The following is a 20618-nucleotide window of genomic DNA, read 5'->3' as shown; positions in this document are numbered from 1 at the left end:
TTTACACTGAAACAAACCTCAAAATGCAACCGCACTGGCTCAAATGGGAGTAATCAGGAAGTCTAAACTTTCACTAACCTAACTCACGTGGGAATGTTCTGCTGCTAAAAATCTTTATTTTCTTATTATAGGTAAAAAGTGTGAAGTCTAAAATCTTTTCCCTAAATTTTATAACCCTTTAAAATTTCACTTTAAAAGGAGCATAGATGTCTCCTGAACAAGGTCCACTAGATGGCAGAGTATCCCTGTGTATTCCATTCCCCTAGGCTTTCCCGCACCTGGATCGCTCTTTCTCACATTCCAAGCAACTCCAACACCAGTTTTGTGTCACGAACGTAACACCTAAGTGTAAGAAAGCAGATCGTTCCTTTTAAATCCCCACGTCCAAACAGGACTACTCGTCTATGCAAAGTGGTCAAGCTTAAAGGCCTGATCTGCTCTTTAAGAAATTGGTAGACAGATTCCCACAGACCTTAATGAGCTTTACACTGAAGCCTTCATTACTGAAACAGCAGCCTACACATAATTTCATTTTTAATTCTTCTGAATAAGAATAGTGTCTCCTTATAAAGCATCATCTGCTTTGTCTGTCATCTACTATATGCTGTAGCAGCGTGTAGGAAAACTTTGAGCTTCAAGGATTTGGCCGCTAAGTTTAGAACAAGCCAAATCAGTTGTGGTTATGAATTTCATTTGTTGCTGAAAATAATAAAGAATAACTCATGTCATCTACTGACAAAGGAAAAAAAGGAAAATTGTTCTCACAGTGTGAGCTGGTCTATGAATAAAGCATTTGAGACTATATAAATCTTTACTAAATGAGTCTTGGGTAACATACCTTCGTGTCTGGAGGGAAAATAGCCATTGATACTACATTGATGGGGAGAATTCCAAATTCCCCAAAGCAAGGAATTGGCTTGTTCCTACTGCTGTTAAGAGACCTCTTCTCCTGCCGTTCTCTCAGGATAAAAATAATCCCATTCATTCTTTCTTTCTCTAAGAGAATCTGAGGGGCTGAGAGAAACAAGGTAATAGAGGTTAGGTCACTGAATTATTTAAAGTATTAATTTTTTAAAAGGTAGTGATCAGCTCATACAATACTGATATTTTGAGAATATATTCTCTGATATACTGAATCTTAGTACTTTTTTAGCAGCAAACAGTCCCTTTTTTCTGCTGCATGTATGCTGGAAGACTGAAATACATAAACATGCAAGGTGAATGTGTATGGCAGTAGCTACTAAGACAAAAAAGTTGTTCATATAAGCTTAGGGATATAGTTCTAAGATAATAAGATAATAATACCTTCTTAATAACAATTGCCAAAATCTCAAAGTTAGTGAAATCTTTCTCATACATTGCAATGACGCTGTTTTAAATCAATACTAGATGCACCTTGTTCATGGGGGGGAGATATATTGTAAGAAATCAAGCCTATCAAATTAGGACAGCTGAAAAGAGAACTCAGAGCAGTTGCAAACACCCACTATTTGTCATTTTGCAATAATTCCTCCAGTACTTTCCTTCAGTAACTGAGAAAAAAAACCAACCTATTTGGCTGCTTTATTTTACCACAGCAAGTAGAAAAGGTAGAGTAAAAATAAATAGAAGGTAGAGAAAATGAAAGACAAAGACTTTTCCTCAGTGTTTATCCTTCAAAGGGGTCTACATTAATCTGAACCCAGATAAATCATATTCAGTCTATATTGGTTGGAATAAGCAAACTGGAAAAATAGAACACCAACACTGTGACATTAAGGAAGAAAAAAAATTACAAACAAAGAGCCTGTAAGCTGAATTCAGTAAAGACAATAATATAAAAAGACATCCTAAAAATGGTACCTGGACTGCATTTGTTCTTCCTTTCTGGAACTCTGGGTTTGAATATCTGCCCGTTTTGTTAGGCCCTCTGTGGGATAGAGAGCCATCCTCTCTCTGCATGAACCACCACTCACTCTTGGGGAAGGGAGAATCCTTTCCCACAATGAAGTGAGCTAGAAGTCACCTTGTTTAATTAGAGAGGCTCATAGGTAGGAGCCTTTTGAACTCGCCAATTAGAGATGAAATATTACCTTCTAATTTTGCCTATCTTAATACCGTAATACATAAATAGCAACAGCCTCAGGACCTAAAGAGATTGCATATAAACTCTGTTCTGAAATCTTTAAATACTATTTACCATTTCCAAGTGAAAAAAAAAAAAAAAAAAAAAAAAGGAAGCCTCAAGCTAAGGTGGGATACAGTTCTATGAAGCAGAAACTTGATGATACAGTAGCATAAGAAAGTTTTATCAAGAAAAGGCATTAGATTCAACTCTGACCTCGATTAAAAAGATCACAGGTGTGATTGCAGTGGATTGATATACATGCAATTTAAGCACCTGCAAATTGCTAATAATCAGTGTAAGTTATTCCATGGAGCAGGGTGTGGGCTAATGGAGGAATGCTAAGTAGAACATAATCTCACCACTTAATATCTCACTTAATTATTCAGAAAGATCCATGTTACACTCAGAACTGTCTTGGTTGAAACACCTTTCTAACTGCAAGCCCCTTAAAACTGTCCATGTTGTATTTGGTCATCATTTTGTTGGTGCTGGGCTCCATTATGCAGAATGTCTGCCTAGGCTGCTGCAGAACTGGCTTCTGTCCTGAATCTGTGCTCTCTCATTTGGGCAAAGCACTTCAACTGTCCAAGCTTCTTTTCAGTCATTCACTTTGTTTTCCTTGCAAAGGAAAACTGCTTTTAGTGCTCCTGTACTTGGCAGAGTGAGGCTGTTTCTTGGGCAGTAACTTCAGTCCTACATAATGCAAGATCTGACACTTTAAACGGAGCAGGGCGATGGGAAAACTTGTCAGTATGTGCAGGCTGGAGCTCCTGCTTATTTTTACATGATAAAGCTCCACCCAAGATTAGAGCCTGGTGCACACAAACACAAGAGGCAGTCTGCACTGAAGATTTTATCTGATAGTCAAAGGGTAGAAAAAAGAAGGTGTAATATTCTATTTTATACACAGGAACTGAGGCACAGATACTACGCTTTGCTCAAAGTTATACAGGAAGTCTGCGGCAGAGCCGAGAACTGAACTGAGATCAGTCATAACCACAAGTCTGGCCTTCCTCTAAGTGCTGTTGGCTTTGTCTTGCTGGTCATGTGAGCTGAATTGGCTCCCTCAGTATTGCTTCCAGTGCTCTCTGTGTTCCCTGTGTGAGCCTGTTTTTCCTCAGAAACTGAGGAATAAACCTACAAATGATAAATAACAATGACATCTGTAGAAAACATTGCTTTTGAATGAATGTAATGAGATCAAAAATTAGGCATAACTTAGGGAAATTCTGGGGAATTCCATCTAAAACTTTATTATATGATCTGGCCTTTCTGTTTTTAACCTGTCTTGAACAGATTATGTGGCAGTCTTTGAAATTAACACAGAATTGTCATATCCATTCCTACTAGAAAAGTGAAGAGATGACCTTGAAAATGGTCTCCATGAAATCTGTAAAAGCCAGTAGGCATTGACTTCTGTAATGCATGTGGATTAAAAGTCAGTAATTGTGCTGATATCCTGGGCTTCACTCCAGAATAAATGAGCAATAATGGGACAGACAATAATTACGTATTATCTGAAGCGTTTGGTTTTTGTGTGTCATGGAGTGCCCTTTGGTAAGTATTGCTGTATTGCCATCAGAAGAAAAAGACTTTAAAATGCTTCTTGGTTTCTTTTGGGATACTTAAAACAGCACCAGCACCAGCACCAGTTCATTCCTACACCCCAGCCAACACGGAGCCTGCAAGTCGCCCTCCCTGGGTAACAGATGACTCGTTTTCCCAGAAATTTGCACCTGGAAAATCCACCACCACTGTCACAAAGCACATCCTACCAAGGGGTGCTCCAGTGCCACCTCCTGCCTCAACTTCTGCTTACCCATCTCCAGTTCCACCTTCTTCCCAGCCTCCCACGGCGCGGGGAACAGTTCAGAGGGCTGAGCGTTTCCCAGCCAGCAGCCGAACTCCTCTCTGTGGGCACTGCAACAGCATCATTCGGTAAGGGCATGAGGTCCTCAGGAGGGATGAAGCAGAAAAAAAATATCAGAGAGACTGGTTATTGTACATTAACATACAGTACCAGAGCCTAAGACTCTGTTAAATTACCCAGCAGGGATGTCTGTTGTCTGCTTCATTAATTTAACATTTCCAGAGCTCATTTTGTTATTATGCGGTTCACTTTTTATCACTGCAAAGTTATACGTGCTAATTGTTGGTCTGCTGGATGCTGTGGCAAATCACTGCTTGTTTTTTAAACAGGTTTCTGGTCCTAAGGTAACCCTTTGAAGGAGGTTTGGGCAACTTAATTGGGAGAGTTGGGGGGCTGGGGGCAGAGAGGGGGATTATGGACAGAAAAGGAACGAGGCATCATTTTGGAACAGCAGCCAAATGTAATTGTTGCTTTTGTGTCTGGAGAAAGATAATGCCTACACTCTGTTACCAGTGATTCATAGCATGCCTCTCCCTTCTCCTCTCCCAGTTCATTCTGCTGGACCAGTGCCCACTGTTACCCTGTGCACTGCTATCCGACTTAAAGTAATCCATGTTTAATGACAGTCTTCCCCACTAAAAGGAGCGAGTTCGGTGATGTGGAAATGCTGATTATTGCTCTTTATGTATTCTAAAATGGAAATACTCCAGTAACAATCTCTACATCTAACAACAATCAAGAGTCAATCACCAAAACAAATTTAATGTGTCTTCCACATAATGAAACAGCAAGTTGTCATCTGATGGTCTGGCATTTCCAGAACATGCAGTGCTCTCAGATGAAAAGAAGGCAGGAGACTTTAGGAGCTATTGTGAAGTATGGGTGTGTAGGTCTAGAAAGTTGCTTGGTTTTTGATGCTTTCAAATAGTAGCATTATCTTCTATGTTGCAACCCTTGGCCTTTTCCTGTTGCCTTTGCAGCTGCTTACAAAGGCCTGTTATAGTTATGCAGACATGAAAACAATTGATGATTTTTCCAACAGTTCTCTGTAAATCCAGTGTATGGGACAAAGCAGTAATGAAATGTTTTAACCAATCAGCAGTGTATTTGAGTCATGATCTTAATAAGATCATTTCTGGATATTTTTAATGTGCACTTCATGGTTCAAGTAGAATGCTTCTTACACATGTACGTGCTGTCTGACAAGGTGGGTTTGCAATCAGGGTCCTTCAATCATTTTGCAATACAAACAGGATAACTGTGATTGTTTGCAGAGGTCCTTTCCTGGTAGCCATGGGTCGCTCTTGGCACCCAGAAGAATTCAACTGTGCTTACTGCAAGACATCCTTGGCTGATATGTGCTTTGTGGAGGAGCAGAATAGTGTGTACTGTGAGCGCTGCTACGAACAGTTCTTTGCACCCACCTGTGCCAGGTGCCACACCAAGATCATGGGGGTAAGAAAGCAACATAAACCCTTTCTCCAACTGCGTGGATCACTGAAGTAGTGAAATAGTTCAGACTGTAAGCAATGAATGTAGATATTTTATTATTTTCTCCTTTTTAGTAATTATTTCCCAGCTTGTTGATTATTTCAGAATGAGAAACATATTATTTTATAATAATTTTTATCTAACTGAACACTTGGATATTTCCGTAGTTTATTCAACTCATAGAATATGTAATCCAGTTACCATCTCACTGAGTGTAAAGCAAGTAACACTTTCTGCATAGATTTTGCTATCCAATACACACACTGTTACTTTTATACCTCTGTTCCTTATATTTATAGTAAGAGATTTGAACTGGGTTTTTATTTCTTACACAGGGCTTAGTCAAAATTTCAGTGGTGAAGTCAGTGATGTTGGGAGGAGGCCCACTGCTCTTGCTGCACCTCTCTGGTAGCTACCAACACAGCTGGCTTCTTATAGTTAAGAAAATACAGAACAAATACAAAGACTGAATTCCAGAAAAGCAAAAATACATGCCACTTTTTGTGTTAAAGTACTCATGTACAAGTAAATGTACAACTAAATTTGCTCTCCATATACCTTAGATGGTGATGAGGTTGGAATACCACGAGATAATTTTAGCAGTGTCTTTGTGCATGCAGTTGTAGTGAACATATGACATAATCCTCTCAAGTGAGGAAGCAAGGGGTACCACGCTGGATTTTCACTGCTTAGCTGTCACCTTGGAGGTCTGTCTAAATGTTGGCATTGACAGACTTGATGCTCTTCTCTGCAATTGCCAGCTAGGGATGGCAGCATCAGACACTGATGGTGAAGCTCTGGCTCCAGCCAAACCAAGCCTCATTTGCTGCTGCAGCAGTAGGAGTAATTTTACAGCAGAGTACTGACTTAACTTACCTAATGAATGCTGGCACAAAGCAGTTTCCCATTATGGATTTTCATCAGGAAGACAGCAAAGATGCCAGCTGCCCCTATTTATATTAATAAGATTCTCAAGCTATTTTTTGCTTCTTACTTCACTGAGGTTCATAAATGGATCCAAACCTATTTATCAGTGATAGTTGTTTTGCAAACAGAAGTTAATGAATCTCAAATGGTGATTCTCTAATAAGATATATGGCAAACCTAAATTAGACTATTTTGCCTATTCACTAGATTAAAAGCATGGAAGAGGACTTCAATGCATTTTGTCATAATCAATGGACATTAAAAATAATAATTAAAAGAGAATCAGAGTCCATGCATGTAATTGGAAGCAGCATAAAATAGGATGGAGATTCTCAGCTGGTATAAATCAGAGCTGTTTCACTGGAGTTAACAAAGTTAATTTACACCAGTTACACAGCTGTTCCTTTGAAATCTGGACTGTTTGACAGAGATGCAGTGTCAGACATCATCCTGGGCACATGTAAGATTGACAGATTAGCAGGACTGTGCATTAGAGCTCAGTACAGCAGCTTTGGGGCTGGGAAGGTTTCTGTATGACAAAAGAGTGAAGCAGTAATAGAGATTACTCCATACAGAACTCAGAAGCTGATAAAATCGAGATGCTCAGTTTAAGAGAACATCAGATGCACAGAATTAGGTTTTTTTGTGCTAAACACATGATCTGGGAACAGACACACAGGCTCATTTTTACTAATCACAGAAGTTAAAATCTAAGAACTTTTTTTTTTTTTTTAGATTTTCACATTAGTTTGTGAATCATTTTTGTGAGAAGCATAAAGAAATTGCTACATAATCTAAATGGCTTTGAAACAACAGATTTAAATCACTTATTCTTGGTCTTAGAGAGAAATTTATTCTTTAATATTTATTTAACAAATACTCTTGCAATAAAGAGTTGGTACTAGTCGTGACAGAAGAAAGGAGAAAATAATCAGAATCTTTGTGCAGAATCTCTCCTGTAACAGCAACTGGGCCTGTTGATACAAACAACTGGCTGAACCAGGTTGTTTCATTTTGGCAAATACATTGTTCTAGAAAGTTTACAGTCCTATTTCTTCTTTCTTTCCAAAAGGAGCCCAATTTCTGTCATGATTCTTTCTTTTGAGGAAGGGAATTGGCTGATACAGAAGTGAAGAATTTAGAGCATCTCTGCCTTGTGTTAGTTCTCCAGAAGTTTGTGGCAGGGCTTGCTCTTCTACTGGAGATTTTTGTTTGTTTGTTTGTTTGTTTTACAGGAAGTGATGCATGCCCTGAGACAGACTTGGCACACAACCTGCTTTGTCTGTGCTGCTTGTAAGATGCCATTTGGGAATAGCCTGTTTCACATGGAGGACGGGGAACCTTACTGTGAGAAAGGTAGGGCAAACTGGAAAGTTCTGCTCATCATCATGTGCTTCATGTTCACAGAAGAAACATAAGAATAAAGCAGCTGATGAACAAAATTAAATCAGTTACCCATCCAGCATGGATTTTGTTTCCACTCTCCACACACACAAGTGTTTCTGTCTCTTTATTTTTCTCCAGTTTATATGATAGAATAGCTGGTCTTTGCCTCAATGTCCCAGAATGCCTGACCTCACTTCTCTCCCTTATGTATTATGATACTTTGCATTTCTCTTCCTGCACCTTTCCCCCTGTCCCGCTCCCTTCCTTGGCAGATTCTGCTCACTTGAAATGAAAAATTATTCCTTTAGGACTGCCCACAGTCTCTCTACTGAGTCACTCACACACACACACCTCTGATGCTGCTGCCTCACCCTAAAATTGTTCAACCACCATACATGAAAAGATAGCTCTGCACAGATGTGCAACACATGGTAGTGCAGATTTTGTTTTCTGGCTGCTGCAACCAATGAACTGCTTCTTGCCAACTAACAAAGGAAAAGGCCGAGTTTTCCCAGACTATGGAAAGGCTAATACGGTTTAATAAATGGTACTTGCCATGCAAATGAGCTGCCTGAGGTTGTCAGGAGGGAGGTTAAGGTGTAAATGATACTCCCTCTGTATCCCCTTGTCCATTCAAAGAGCCTCTGGCCTACTTCTCTCTGGAGATTCCTTCCTTATGGTTTATGCAATTCAAATTTTACAAATCAGAGTAACTCTTATGAAGAGTGAAAACCACACAGCTGAACTGACTGGGTACCTACCTTTTAAAATTGGAGGTTTTGTTGTAACATCTAGTGCCTCTCACGAATTCCATATATCTTTAAAATTTCCACTAATCTTTTTCAATGTCAAGCCTTTCCCAAGTGCACTTGATAATCCAAGTAAAGATGTATTAATCAGCTAGTGTGGGGTTATCATAATATTCTCTCAATGCAGAAAGAACATAAATCCAGTGATGAAAACTTGTAACATTCCCTGGCCATTAGACTCTTTTGTATGACCATATTTGCCCTTATTAATGGATTCCACGTACATTAAAGCTAATTTAAAAGTAATGTGAGAAACATAACTTCAAATTCCGTGAATTTTTTTGTTTGTCTTCTACATTTGTGATGACAAATGTCATACTGACGTGGGGTTTTGGACTGAGTTTGTATTGAAATAATGAAGGAAAAGAACCAAATTTCAGTATGAGTGTTTCAGTGAATGTAGTTGGAAACTTAGCAAAAACAATCAAAAGATTCATTGTCTGGAAACTTTCTGTTTCTCTTGGATTTAATACAATGACATTAAGAGTTTGTTCTAAGTTTGCTTTCTGTTTTATTTTAGATTATATTGCTTTGTTCAGCACAAAATGCCATGGCTGTGATTATCCTGTTGAAGCTGGAGATAAATTCATTGAAGCCCTTGGACACACTTGGCATGATACCTGCTTCATTTGTGCTGTAAGTTCTACACCAAATACTATCTCATTCCTTTATACTCCTAAATTGTGTAGTAACATCAGAAAACCTGACAGCAGGAATGACTAACATATGCCTAAGGATGTGGAGGGATGGAATTTCGTTTTTCACTTGCAGATGGAGAGGGATGGGAGTCATTTCTCTTCTCCTCCATAAACTTTAACCAGAATTATGAAATTTGGCCATCACAAGTGAGTGTTTTCTAATAAAACATCCAGTTTTAGAGAGTACATACAGCAATACATACCACTGTTGCTGTTATTTTTTCCAGTGTTTGCCAAATAAAGATGGAGCAAGATTGAAAATAAATTAACACCGTACTGAACAGCATAACCATAATCTTACTTACAAAGCAGCAAAGTTTGTCTTTCCATGCAGAATGCTTGTTGAAACTTGCAAAAAGGAGTCTGTTTAGAGGGAATGAATAGTAGTTAGCATAGAAGTTGGTCAAACTCATCAATCTGTGGCGTGCACACAGCTATAGAGGGTGGTCATATTCCCACACTCTGCACTCAAAGCAGAAAAATCCATATGATAAAAGTGCTTTCATCTGGTTCTAATACTGCTGTGCAGCTCTACAACATAGAGTTCCTAAAGTAATGATATCTAGAACCTCTAATTAGCTAAAAATAGTATGTTGGCCACGCCAAACTGACAGTGACAATTTCTAATGTTTGTTTAACTCTAAAATTTAGGTTGAAAAGTTGAAAGTATAGAAATCTTTATAAATATCTAAAGCTAAACTACCTACTGGTCTCTCAGGGTACATGGAAGTGAGTGACACAAAAGTGTCTTGTGAAAACTGAAGTCTTTTGGAAATTCTAATAGAGGAAGAGAGTTTCCTTCACAAACTGAGAGCTATTAATAATTTATAAATATTGATAATTTATAAAAGACACTTTCTCCGAATATTTCACGTTCTTTTTTTGCTTGTTCATTTGCCTTAGCTACCCAGTTTTCTATGGAGGTGATAGTTCTATTATGTCTCACAGTGGGGTTTTTTTTTAGGACCTAACTTTATTTCTCACAATGGGTTAAGTAAATTGCAAATCAGCACATGACTCCTGATCTCTGAGATGCCATCCTCATATCCTTAACGTGCAGTAGCACATCCGATGCTGCCACCTCAGCCTGCCATAAGCACTAGGGACAATGCGTGCTCTTATTTCTAGATTGTGACGTGTTGCCTTCCTTAAGTGGTTCTAGTCAACCCTGACCTTGCACGTGGGGTTGCACTACCCTGTGTAGACACCTGTGCAATTCCAGGGCAGTCAGAGCTGACCCAAACCTGGGCTGCCCCGCCCCAGCAGTGATTCTCACCTGCTTGGCTTTGTCAACACCGACACTTAAGGCAGCCAGGCAGAGAACTCTGGGGTTGAAGAGTAACCTGGTAAGAGTAAGTCATTAGTACTCAGTGATGGCTGTCTAAATGACTCACTCCTCCATCACATAAGAAAAAGTGCCGACAGAAATGAGTGTCTAATGGTCTGATGAAAGGCTGGTGCTGCTGGGACCATGGAACCTCACCAGAGTCTTTCTGAAATCCTGCATTAAAGGATCAGAATCAAGGTCTGAAAGTCAGAGCATGTGCTCCAGTGCACCAATATCCTTTGACAGTCTGCCCAAACACTGCTGGGATGTGCCAAAGCTGCCCAGGTGATCGTGTACCACTAAACTTAGTGGGAAGGGTGTCAGAAAGTACAGACAGGAGAGCTGATGCAGACCAGAGCCTACCCTCGGTGCAGAGTAGGAAAACTACCAAGGCATGCACTTTGATTCAGGAAACCAGATGCACTTCCAGCAGTGAAATGCATGGGTAGAAGAGAAATACAGTTGAAATTGATAGTCATGTTTATCTCACTCTTTTTTTCCCCCTTAATTATTCCTGATTGTATCTGTTATTAATTCTAGGTATGCCACGTGAATTTGGAAGGTCAGCCATTCTACTCCAAGAAGGATAAGCCACTGTGCAAGAAGCATGCCCATGCCATCAATGTTTAAAAGAAGAGTTGGTAGTCAGTAATGTTGGGGTAAAACAGATGACTAACTGGGCAATCATAAAGTTGATAACCATGGCTAGCATTTCCCTTGGTAAAAGCTAGGAAGTTGGTACTTCAGAAGTTTAACTTTATCCTCTTTCGTAAATGCAGAACGTGCTTTTTTTGCAAGGTTCACACAAAAACCTCCTGAATGAACAGTCAAAACCAAATGAACTAATGAACTAGTCTGTTATTAGAGCAACAGTTGGAGAAAATCTTGAAACTAACTAAAAACCTTAATATAAAAAGTAATGTGCAAATACAGTTTCAAATGAACTACCCGCAGCAGTTTTACTGCTTAGACCACACACTGGTGTTCAAAAACGACTGGAAAAATCCTTTTGTAGTAAGTCATTTTCTTTCACAGCAAGAATGAGTAAGTGCCATATGTACAGTCATCTGTAGAACCAAAGGCCATAGCTTTCAAAGGGAAATAAATAGATTAGGGCTTCCTCTGTGAAAGTGAGTGCTGTTCCATTATGTTGTGGGGCTACCTCATAGCATCAGATATTTTAGATTCTTTCCAAATAAGAAGTCTGCCTTGAATCCATATGTAGCTGGGAAGCCTAGGTGACAATCCATAACAGTTTGAAAATGAAGTGGAAACAGAATAATGCCTTCCATAACCCAGTAAGATTGAGGAAAGCAAGCTGGGTCAGCCTTGCCAATGCACTTGGCTTATACGTGCACAGTAGATTTGAAAGTTCACTTTCACATCATAATGGAAAAGGACAACTGGCTTTCTCCAAATTGCTCCGACATTGAATGGAATAGAGCTATCTGGAAAGGCCAACTTTTAATTTGAAATCAGTTTTCCTTTCCTCTTGAGTTAAAAAAAAAAAAAATTAATTCATAGTCTCTTTGGTTTCTAATTCCCACTGATACCAGAGGGAGGTAGAAATCTACATCTGGGCCTTCACATTGATGAATACAGAAGAAACACATCCACCTAGCACAGCCAGGAAGTGGAAGATTCCCTATTCTATCTCACATAATTGGGGAAAAGGGCTTTTTTTTTTCCCCTATAGTAAATTAACATTGGTTAAAAATCCATAAGGCAGCAGGCACATGCTCTGTATTCGTTTCCTTAGTTTAAACACAACTCATGATGAATTGTAGCAGTATTTGCCATTGTAAAACAGTAGCTGGGTTCTGACAATTAGGATAACCATATAGTCATCTTTTCTAAGAACCATACAGTCATCTTTCTTCTAATGTTTTAAGAACAACTTTCAAGTTGCTCAAACAGTTATTTATAGAGCATTTTTTTGGGATTTTTTTCAAATGAGCAAAACTTGTAGTACTGATAACACTTCTGAATTTTTAAATAGGAATGACTTTTGCATTGGAGACAGCAGTTCTGTCTGATGGAGTTAAGATGGAAAGTCTGATCACTGTTCAAGTTTTATTAACTCGTTTAAGTGAGAATTACGATGTGTGTGTTGACAGCTTGCAGTACTGACAGTTTGGAACTAGTATTTCTGAGGCTGAGGATGCATTCTGTGGGCCACATGCTGGCGCCCTCTGCACCTGTTTTACCTTGTGCTTTGAGCAACAAAAAGTTACATAACAATGCCTGCCTCGCCCCTCCTGTGGGTAATGCCCGTTTTAAGATATTTATGTGTCTTTCAAGGAATGAAAAACGATCCAAAGTTTGGGACGGGAATAAAAGAAATTTGGAGTTCTAATATGAGAATTAAGTTAGCTGCAGGCAGTTTGCATCTTGGACAAAAACAACCACCTGAACTGCCTGTGGCAGTTTTGACATGTATGACTGGTATTTATTGAGTAGGTATCTTAGTTTTCACTGATCTTAGCAGTGATCTGACCTGAGTGCTACAGGCTCAGATTTTTGTGTGCATGAATTAGTCTAAAACACTAGCACATCATATGCAAAGCCTATTTTTTTTCTATAAGCAAGCAAATTTTCTGTTTTCAGTCGGTGCTGGGCTGGTATGAATATGGTTCCATAGGTTACAAAATCCAGAGATCTGGCTCACAATATTCTCCAGAGGAATAAATAGTAATTATGGAAGTTAAATGTTTTTTCCACCCATATTTGACTTCATTAAATACATTTTCACAACAGTGAGAAAATTCTAAATTTCCTTTTAATTTTTCTACGTCATTCTACAAAATTATGTTGTTACCTGTTATTTGGGAGAATTCTTATCAGCATACTATATACTAAGACTGCATTGAAGATACCCTTTAGACAGATTTCTGTGTTACCCACTGACTGGGACTGGTCTCTGACTGCGACATCAAAACAGGGAGTCAGGCTCCATGGGGAGACACAAAATGGTAGGGCTTGTGATGGAAGCCTCAGGAGAATTTCAGGAGAATTTCAGGTGTGTATGTGTGTGTGTGTGTTTTGTGTGTGTGTCTCCTTTTCCCTCCACCTTCCCCCTCAATGTCCCTAAAAGCTGCCTCTTCCCCAGCAGTGTGAAGGATGAAGCGTTCTAGGATATGGCCAGAGGTGGAAGGCTGCAGCTTGGGCAGGGACACAGACTGTGAGATGATGTTGGTAGACACAGCATGGCTGAGACTGTCCCTTCTTCAAGTCCACTGAGGAGCCCATTCTGGCAGCTGGAGCAGCCCAGGGCAGCCTGGGCTGGCTTGGACTGTGGGAGGTGGGGCTTTCAGTGTGGGCAGGGGAAGGGAGACTTGGATCAGAGAAGGCAGAGCTCCTGCAGCAGCCAGAATGTGGGGGCTCTGGGGACCTCTGGTTGAGTGTAAAAAGGTCAGGGAAGCCCTTCCTGCAGCTGGGGTTGGAGTGGGGGGAATAGCCAGGTAAGGCCGTTTTCACCAAGCTGACATGTTGGGTAGTTGGGGTGGGGCAGAGCGGGAATAGAGGTGGGGGCATAGCCAAGATGACTCACTACAGTCAGGGAAAGGGCTTGAATTAGGAAATTAGGGTACCAGTAGCTCACAGTAGTCCAGAGAGGTACTATTAGTGTATACAGAAGAGGTGAGCAAGGATCCAGTCCCAGTGTACTAAACCTGAAGTCGGTGCTGCAGAAAAATGAACGCAACGTCCACGAGCAGAGCTGAGCTGAACTCGTGGGGTGGCAACAGTGAAAATGCAGCAGCACAGACTTCAGTGGGAGCTGTACTGGCTTGAGAGAATCCTGAAAATTTCCTTCTCAATGGGAGCCGTACTAACTTGAGATTGAAAATTTCCTTGGGCAGATAACCTGCACTGTAGCACATGCCCTGACTCCAGCTGGTGTCTGAGCAAGTGAGATTAAAGTTAGTTTACATATCACTATATGAGGTGCAGTGGTATCTCTGAATGAAGAACAGAGATGCCCTGAGGATTATCACGTAATAAAAATTTCCTGTTATGACTTGTGCTGCTTCATAATGTGGTCCAAAAATAGGGAATCCACGTACCCGCCCTTGATATCTATGTTAAGATATAATTTTTGCACATATCTGAACCAGAAATTTTTGAACAATGTAGCATTTTATTCATGGGGGTAGCAAACCACATAACTGCTGATACTCTTCTGCCACATGTCACCTTTGTGATATGGAGAGTGTAAAATGCATATACATAATTTATATATCTAAAATTCAAAACATGGCCTTTCAATTATCACTGAACATAATGTTGTACAAAAATATGCAAGGTTAATAATGTGTACTTGTTTATGTTTTATGTCTTGTAATAGATGCCTGGGATGAGTCCTAAGTTCCTCTGAATATTTCTTTTCATTCTAATTAATGTGGGGTTTTATCTAATAAAGCAAAGATACTGTACCTCTGAATGATCAATTAAAAAGACCAGTCTTTTATTTCACTAAAAGTGTTCAATAACTTTTCAGTCTAAGGCTTCAAAAACTAACTTAATGCTTTCCTCTCTTTTAGTGTTTTTTCTGCAAAACAAGGTAAATTAAATGTTTCCAAAGAAGACTGCTTTTATTATCTGGGCAAAAAAAACAGTCTTAGGACTTCTTGTTTTTAGAAGTTAATTTTTACTATATTGGATTCGCACATTACACAGCTCTAAAATCAATTCAAAACAATGAAAAATTTTTTTTTCTTTGGTCCTTCAGTGGTCAGTATTTGGGGTGAAATGTTTTGTTAAAGATTATTTGTATTTATGTTTAATAATGTGAATGTCCACAGCACTGAACACACTCATTAGTGTCTAATGCTGGGCACGCTAATGTTTGTTTGCAATACTTGTCTCCTGGAAGCAGATATTAATTTGTTTAGTATTTATAAACATCAGAATTTGAAACTGAGTGATTTATTGCCTGCAGTGATCATATATTAGAAGTCTAGGTTTTATAATATATTGACATATTGACTTGATGCCACAAGTGCCCTTGCTTTTAGATATATATTTTTTCCTAAGTTCCTAGTTATTTCAGAACAGAATGTAGTGAGGTTTATGAGATGTGAGTAACTCCCTTGCATGGATTATCTGTGCCAAGATGAATAAAACAGTTTAGTAATAAAAGCAATGTGCAAATACAGTTAAAGCTTTATGATTTGGGCATATTTATTATATGGCATGTGAACAGCTGACAGCTTTCAGCCATGTAACACTGGTAAGAAAACACACACAAGCTTGTACTCTCTACTTCAGACCTGAAAATAAAAAGCATTGGTTTCAGCGTTATTGTTGAATATTTTATTAACCAAATAATGTTGTTTTAAACAAATAAATATCAGTATGGTTAAAAAATGTAGTGTTCTAACAGTACATGTTATAACTTGGCAAGACATGGAGTCACAGACCTTATTGTGTCAACAAACACTGTTTAGGGTAACTTGGTAAGGAACGGGCAAATTCTCTCTTAAGTTACATCGATGCATCTGCAAACACAGTTTGACTGCTAAGTTCAGGTAGGTGTTCTTCCATTCCTTAGCAAAAGTTATTTTAAATAATACACAAAATGTTTTAAACATCCTCATTGAGCTCTAGTGCCAAGAAATACTTCCAAATGAAAGAATATCTTCCTATAAGAGAGTGTTTTATAAAACCAGCCATTTTGTGCATTCCTGATTCACACTCCTTAGGAATGCAGGCTTTTTAGAGATACAACTAAGTACAGTAAACCTAATTAAGAAGGTAGATGATAAATGGACAGACTTGGCTTTAGATGGCATTACAAAGTACAGCATCAGGAATCAGAGCTGTGTGCACTTTGATTTTATTTTACAGCCCTAATTTCTGTTTATGACGTGCGTAAGGAAAAACAATTCAAAAGAATAGCCAGAACATATTGCAATATTCTGCCAGTTCAAAATCGCTGGTTTTCAGATTGGCTGTTCAGACCTTTAACCTTTGCACAAGGCAGTGGTTCCTAAACTGTGCACTGTGATCCCTGCAAAGCTCAGTTGTCAGAAGTGGAAGCAGCAGAGGCACAGGCATAGCCCCGTGCCAGCCAAGAGGGAACAGAGCAAAGTTCAGTAGGAAAGGACGGTGCAAAACAGCTTGACAAGTGTTGCGTTAAGAGATTCTTAATAGGAGAGGGATTATTATTTGTTCTGAAGAAAATGGTGATTTCAAAACTAGAGGCCTTGGCATTATTTCCCCTCCCCCACAACCCCAATCATGCATCTTGAATTCAGCCGGTTTCTGTTGATTGAGAGAGGAAGGAATGTGTGAATAAGATTGCTGAAACCATCACTGAATACACAATGAAATGCTTTGTTCTCCCAGCCAAATCAGAGTTATGGATGAGATTCAGATTATATTCAGGCACAAATTCTGTGCTGTGTGCCTATAAAACATGCCCTCGGATAGCTGTTAAAATACAGTTCCTCCTCCTCTTGGGAAGATTACATCAAAAGAAAACAGTAACAAACGTGTGTTGTACTAATAAGGACTGTCAGGCTGAGTCACAAGACTTTTCTATGCAATAAGGATAAGCAGAACGAATTTATTTTTTTTTTAACAAAGCTTAACTTTTGAACAAAACACTTTTCCTTTAAAAGTTTCCAGGTTTTGACTGTTAGGGAATAATAAATTAGTATGCATAAGGTATCCTTAATAAATCTGCCTCTACTACAGAAGTATTTTCTAATCTTACTACTTTAAAAATCGGATTATTTTCATTAATGACAAAGGTGTTATGGAAATTCTTCTGCTTCCACTTAGTTTTACCATGTGTAGTGTTACCGAAAAACAGTTGAGGTCTTTCTGAAAACCAATTAATGATTTATTTTTCTTTTAATTAGAAAATATAGATCAAAATACAACTGTGAATTGAATAAAGATGATGGTTCTTCCAGTGCTTGTGGAATGAATAGTGCTTGCTACACTAAAGCCAGGAAACTTACTGTTCTTCTAGATTGTTTTAGGAAGTTTAATAAATATCTGTAGCCATAATTAAAGATCTCCTTTCAGAACAAAAGAATGATTTACAGGGTTTAAATTATTTTAAGATGTAATCATATGTAGATTACATATATAATAATGTTGGGATTGAGGTTTAGTTTCCTTGAAAGAAATCTTAATGTTGATTAATTAAGCATTCCTAGGTGTACGTATGGAACATGCATATGGACTGAAACACTCAGAACTGAGCCTCTGATTTCCTTTAAATGGATGTGTTTTATACCTGAGGTATTTGAGCCTAAACTGTTCTCATATAGTCCATTTGTAAGATATAGCTTAAGAATAATGCATGGAACTGAGTGCACTTAGAGATCTAGATTTTGTTATCTGTCAGGTATTTGTGCTTTATGAGGTAACATCTCTAGACTTCTGATAGCATAGAAGATGTGAGAAAAGAAAAAAAAGGGCACACTTTCTAAAATCTGGTTTCATATATATATATATAATTTATATATATATATATATAAAGGATTAAGGAAAAAATTTTTATTTGTGCACTATAAACAAAGACCAGATATATTCTTTCACAAGTAAACGTTTTTCTGCTGTACCCATCACATTCCTTGACACATTTTTGTTTTCTTCCTGCAAATTTTTCCCTGTACTGATTCCGAGGACACCTCAGATTCCCCTGTGATTAATGCACAGGCAGAAGCCTGACCAGAGTTAATGTTACTTACACAGGCCTGTAAACTGTGGGGTAGAAGGGAATGGAATGGGCTGAGCTGCCACTGTGAGTGTACTCAGCTACTGCCTCCTGCAAATACCAGACTTACTGAGATTTATTGTGGATACACCATATTTATGACAGTAATTGAAAGTTTCTGCTTTATTTCATGTACACAGCGTCTACTTCTGGCCAAAAAATCCTTGTGAGAAACGTGATGGTGCAAGCCAGAGCTTCAGGTTCTAGCTATGACGTCAAATAGAGCATACCTAAATCTAAGCTGTGTTGTTACAGAGTTTTCCTTAGAGATTCTATTCCCAGTTTCTGGAATGTGAGCTGCCATTCTGACACTGTGCATTGTGACACCATTGTCTGAATTCAAACTTGCAAAGATTTCAGCTCATTTGGCAGAATTTACTTCTTCTCATGTTGAAGGACTCCACGTCCTCCTCATGTCCCTTATTCAGCTTTGTGTTACACATCCTAGAATGGACTGGGAACAGTCTGGTGGTGGTAATTACACCCATGCACATAACCACAGGTTAGGAGGCACATCCTGACAGATTAAATTCTCAATACATAACACATTGGGCACCTTTTATAGACTTATATGGCCAGTGGTTGTTGGAGACTTCGTTGATCTCCTAAGCAGTCCCAGAAGCTGCTCTCTGTTCAGAAGTTCTCTAGAAGAAAGAGTCAGTGTTATTAAAAAGTAGATATTAAAGTTTGGGGGTAGTATATATCCTTAGGGTCCCTATTTGCCTATTTAGTACAACCTCAAACAGTTTCTGCTCCTATGCAATTCTCACCAAAAAAATATTAAAGAATGCATAACAGAGGGCTGTTACTACTCCTCCCTAACTCTGGGTGAGAAGCCTCATTCCCCTCCAGCTTAGGGAAATTCACTGGCACACAAAGGTATAAATTACCTCTCTGTGTGCCAGCTGCAGAGAACCTGGCCACAAATACTTAAGCTGAGATTACTTTATTTACTCCTTTAAAGGAGAGTGACGACGTTTTTGCTTCCTCTGATCTTGTAACATGAAAAATATTGATAGAGCAATCCTTAAGTCAAAGGACAGTTAAGTAAGTGTTTATTTATTTTAGACTCCCATTATTAAGTGCAACTACTTAAAAGTGAATAATTGCTATCAAAGTGGGCACACGTGAAAGTAGCAAAATGAGACAAAAATGTAGGAGAGTGAAAATGCAAGGAAAAAGCGGCTTTCAGTGTAACAATTAACCACCCAATCTACCCTTCCTTCATTCACTGCAGGATAATTCATCGTAACTGAATTAATGGTGAAACATTCAGTAATAGGCCTTGGTAAGGAAATAGGAGCAGTGTATCAGGATATCCTTTTTCCGCCCCGGAGTACCAATACTTTCAATTTTATATACAACGGAAGTAATTAATTGTAACACAGAGAAGCCCAGCTGTGTTTCCTGATGGTCACACAAGCAATAGCTACCATTGTTTAGCATTTTGAGTATGTACAGTGAAAGCTGCTCAACTGCTTTTTGGGGGATTTAATTTCCATTAGTAGCTTTTGAATGCATAGTGGATTATTAATATGCTATTATCTTAGATCCAATCCTGCATCCCTAATCAGGTAATTTTTTGCTGATGCCAGTGAGAGTTTAAACTGTATTAGGTACGGCTGCCAAATGTGGAGATTTGCAGACACAGGCAAATTTCTCATTGGAAGCAAAGGGAATTACAGACTGTAATTTCTCAGGATTGGCTTTTAGTTGTATCTTTAACTTGTTCTAGTTGTAGTTTCAGTACATATTCAATTATCTTAAGACTAAGAGAGAAAAGCTTCATGGCTATGCCTTTAATTTCATTATATATTTTCAGGCATTTTAACTGACTCTGTGTCTGAAATACAAGTATATCCTTTCATTATTTAGTAGACCTATATTATCTTAGTTTGGCTAGAATATGAAAAAAACAGGAGAATGATAGTATTTTGCTGCATTTGTTCTTACTTCATAGCAATGTATTCATGTTTAAAGATATGTTTAGACTGAGAAAAAAAAAGGATATGATGAAATTATTTAGGTCATTTGTTTTGTGTAGGATTCAGATCTGTTTCGTTCTAACAAGCTTGGAAGAACATGGCATTTCCAGGCTCATAACTGTCCATCTTTGTAAATCTCTGCAGTACTCAGAGACTGTGGATCTCTGGTGCCAGAAACATATCCACTTGAATCCATGCCTCCTGAGGACAAAGTTGTTATACACAACAAGACAGAAATTTTCTGCATTGAAAAGAATTCCCCTTGTGTAACAGCAGGTCTAAAAAA

The 20618-nt window shown here is 38.7% G+C and overlaps 1 protein-coding gene across 10 annotated transcripts in view; it reads left to right on the top strand.

Annotated features, from left to right (window-relative positions):
• The window catches only part of LDB3 (LIM domain binding 3), a 126509-nt gene extending 110599 nt beyond the window's left edge, over positions 1 to 15910 (top strand). For all 10 annotated transcript variants that reach the window (XM_050305533.1, XM_050305537.1, XM_050305540.1 and 7 more), the window contains 5 exons: positions 3742 to 4045; positions 5252 to 5432; positions 7631 to 7751; positions 9111 to 9226; positions 11156 to 15910. In XM_050305533.1, coding sequence (XP_050161490.1) covers positions 3742 to 4045; positions 5252 to 5432; positions 7631 to 7751; positions 9111 to 9226; positions 11156 to 11245 — 812 coding nt within the window. In that variant the 3' untranslated portion in view covers positions 11246 to 15910. The remainder of the gene's footprint in view (positions 1 to 3741; positions 4046 to 5251; positions 5433 to 7630; positions 7752 to 9110; positions 9227 to 11155) is intronic.
• Positions 15911 to 20618: the final 4708 nt, after the last annotated feature.

The sequence above is a fragment of the Myiozetetes cayanensis genome, unplaced genomic scaffold (genome assembly GCF_022539395.1).
Source record: "Myiozetetes cayanensis isolate MyiCay16 unplaced genomic scaffold, myiCay2020 scf10, whole genome shotgun sequence".
NCBI classification, from domain to species: Eukaryota; Metazoa; Chordata; class Aves; order Passeriformes; family Tyrannidae; genus Myiozetetes; species Myiozetetes cayanensis.
The sequence above is the reverse complement of the archived record's forward strand: the minus strand, read 5'-3'. Positions and strand labels throughout refer to the sequence as shown.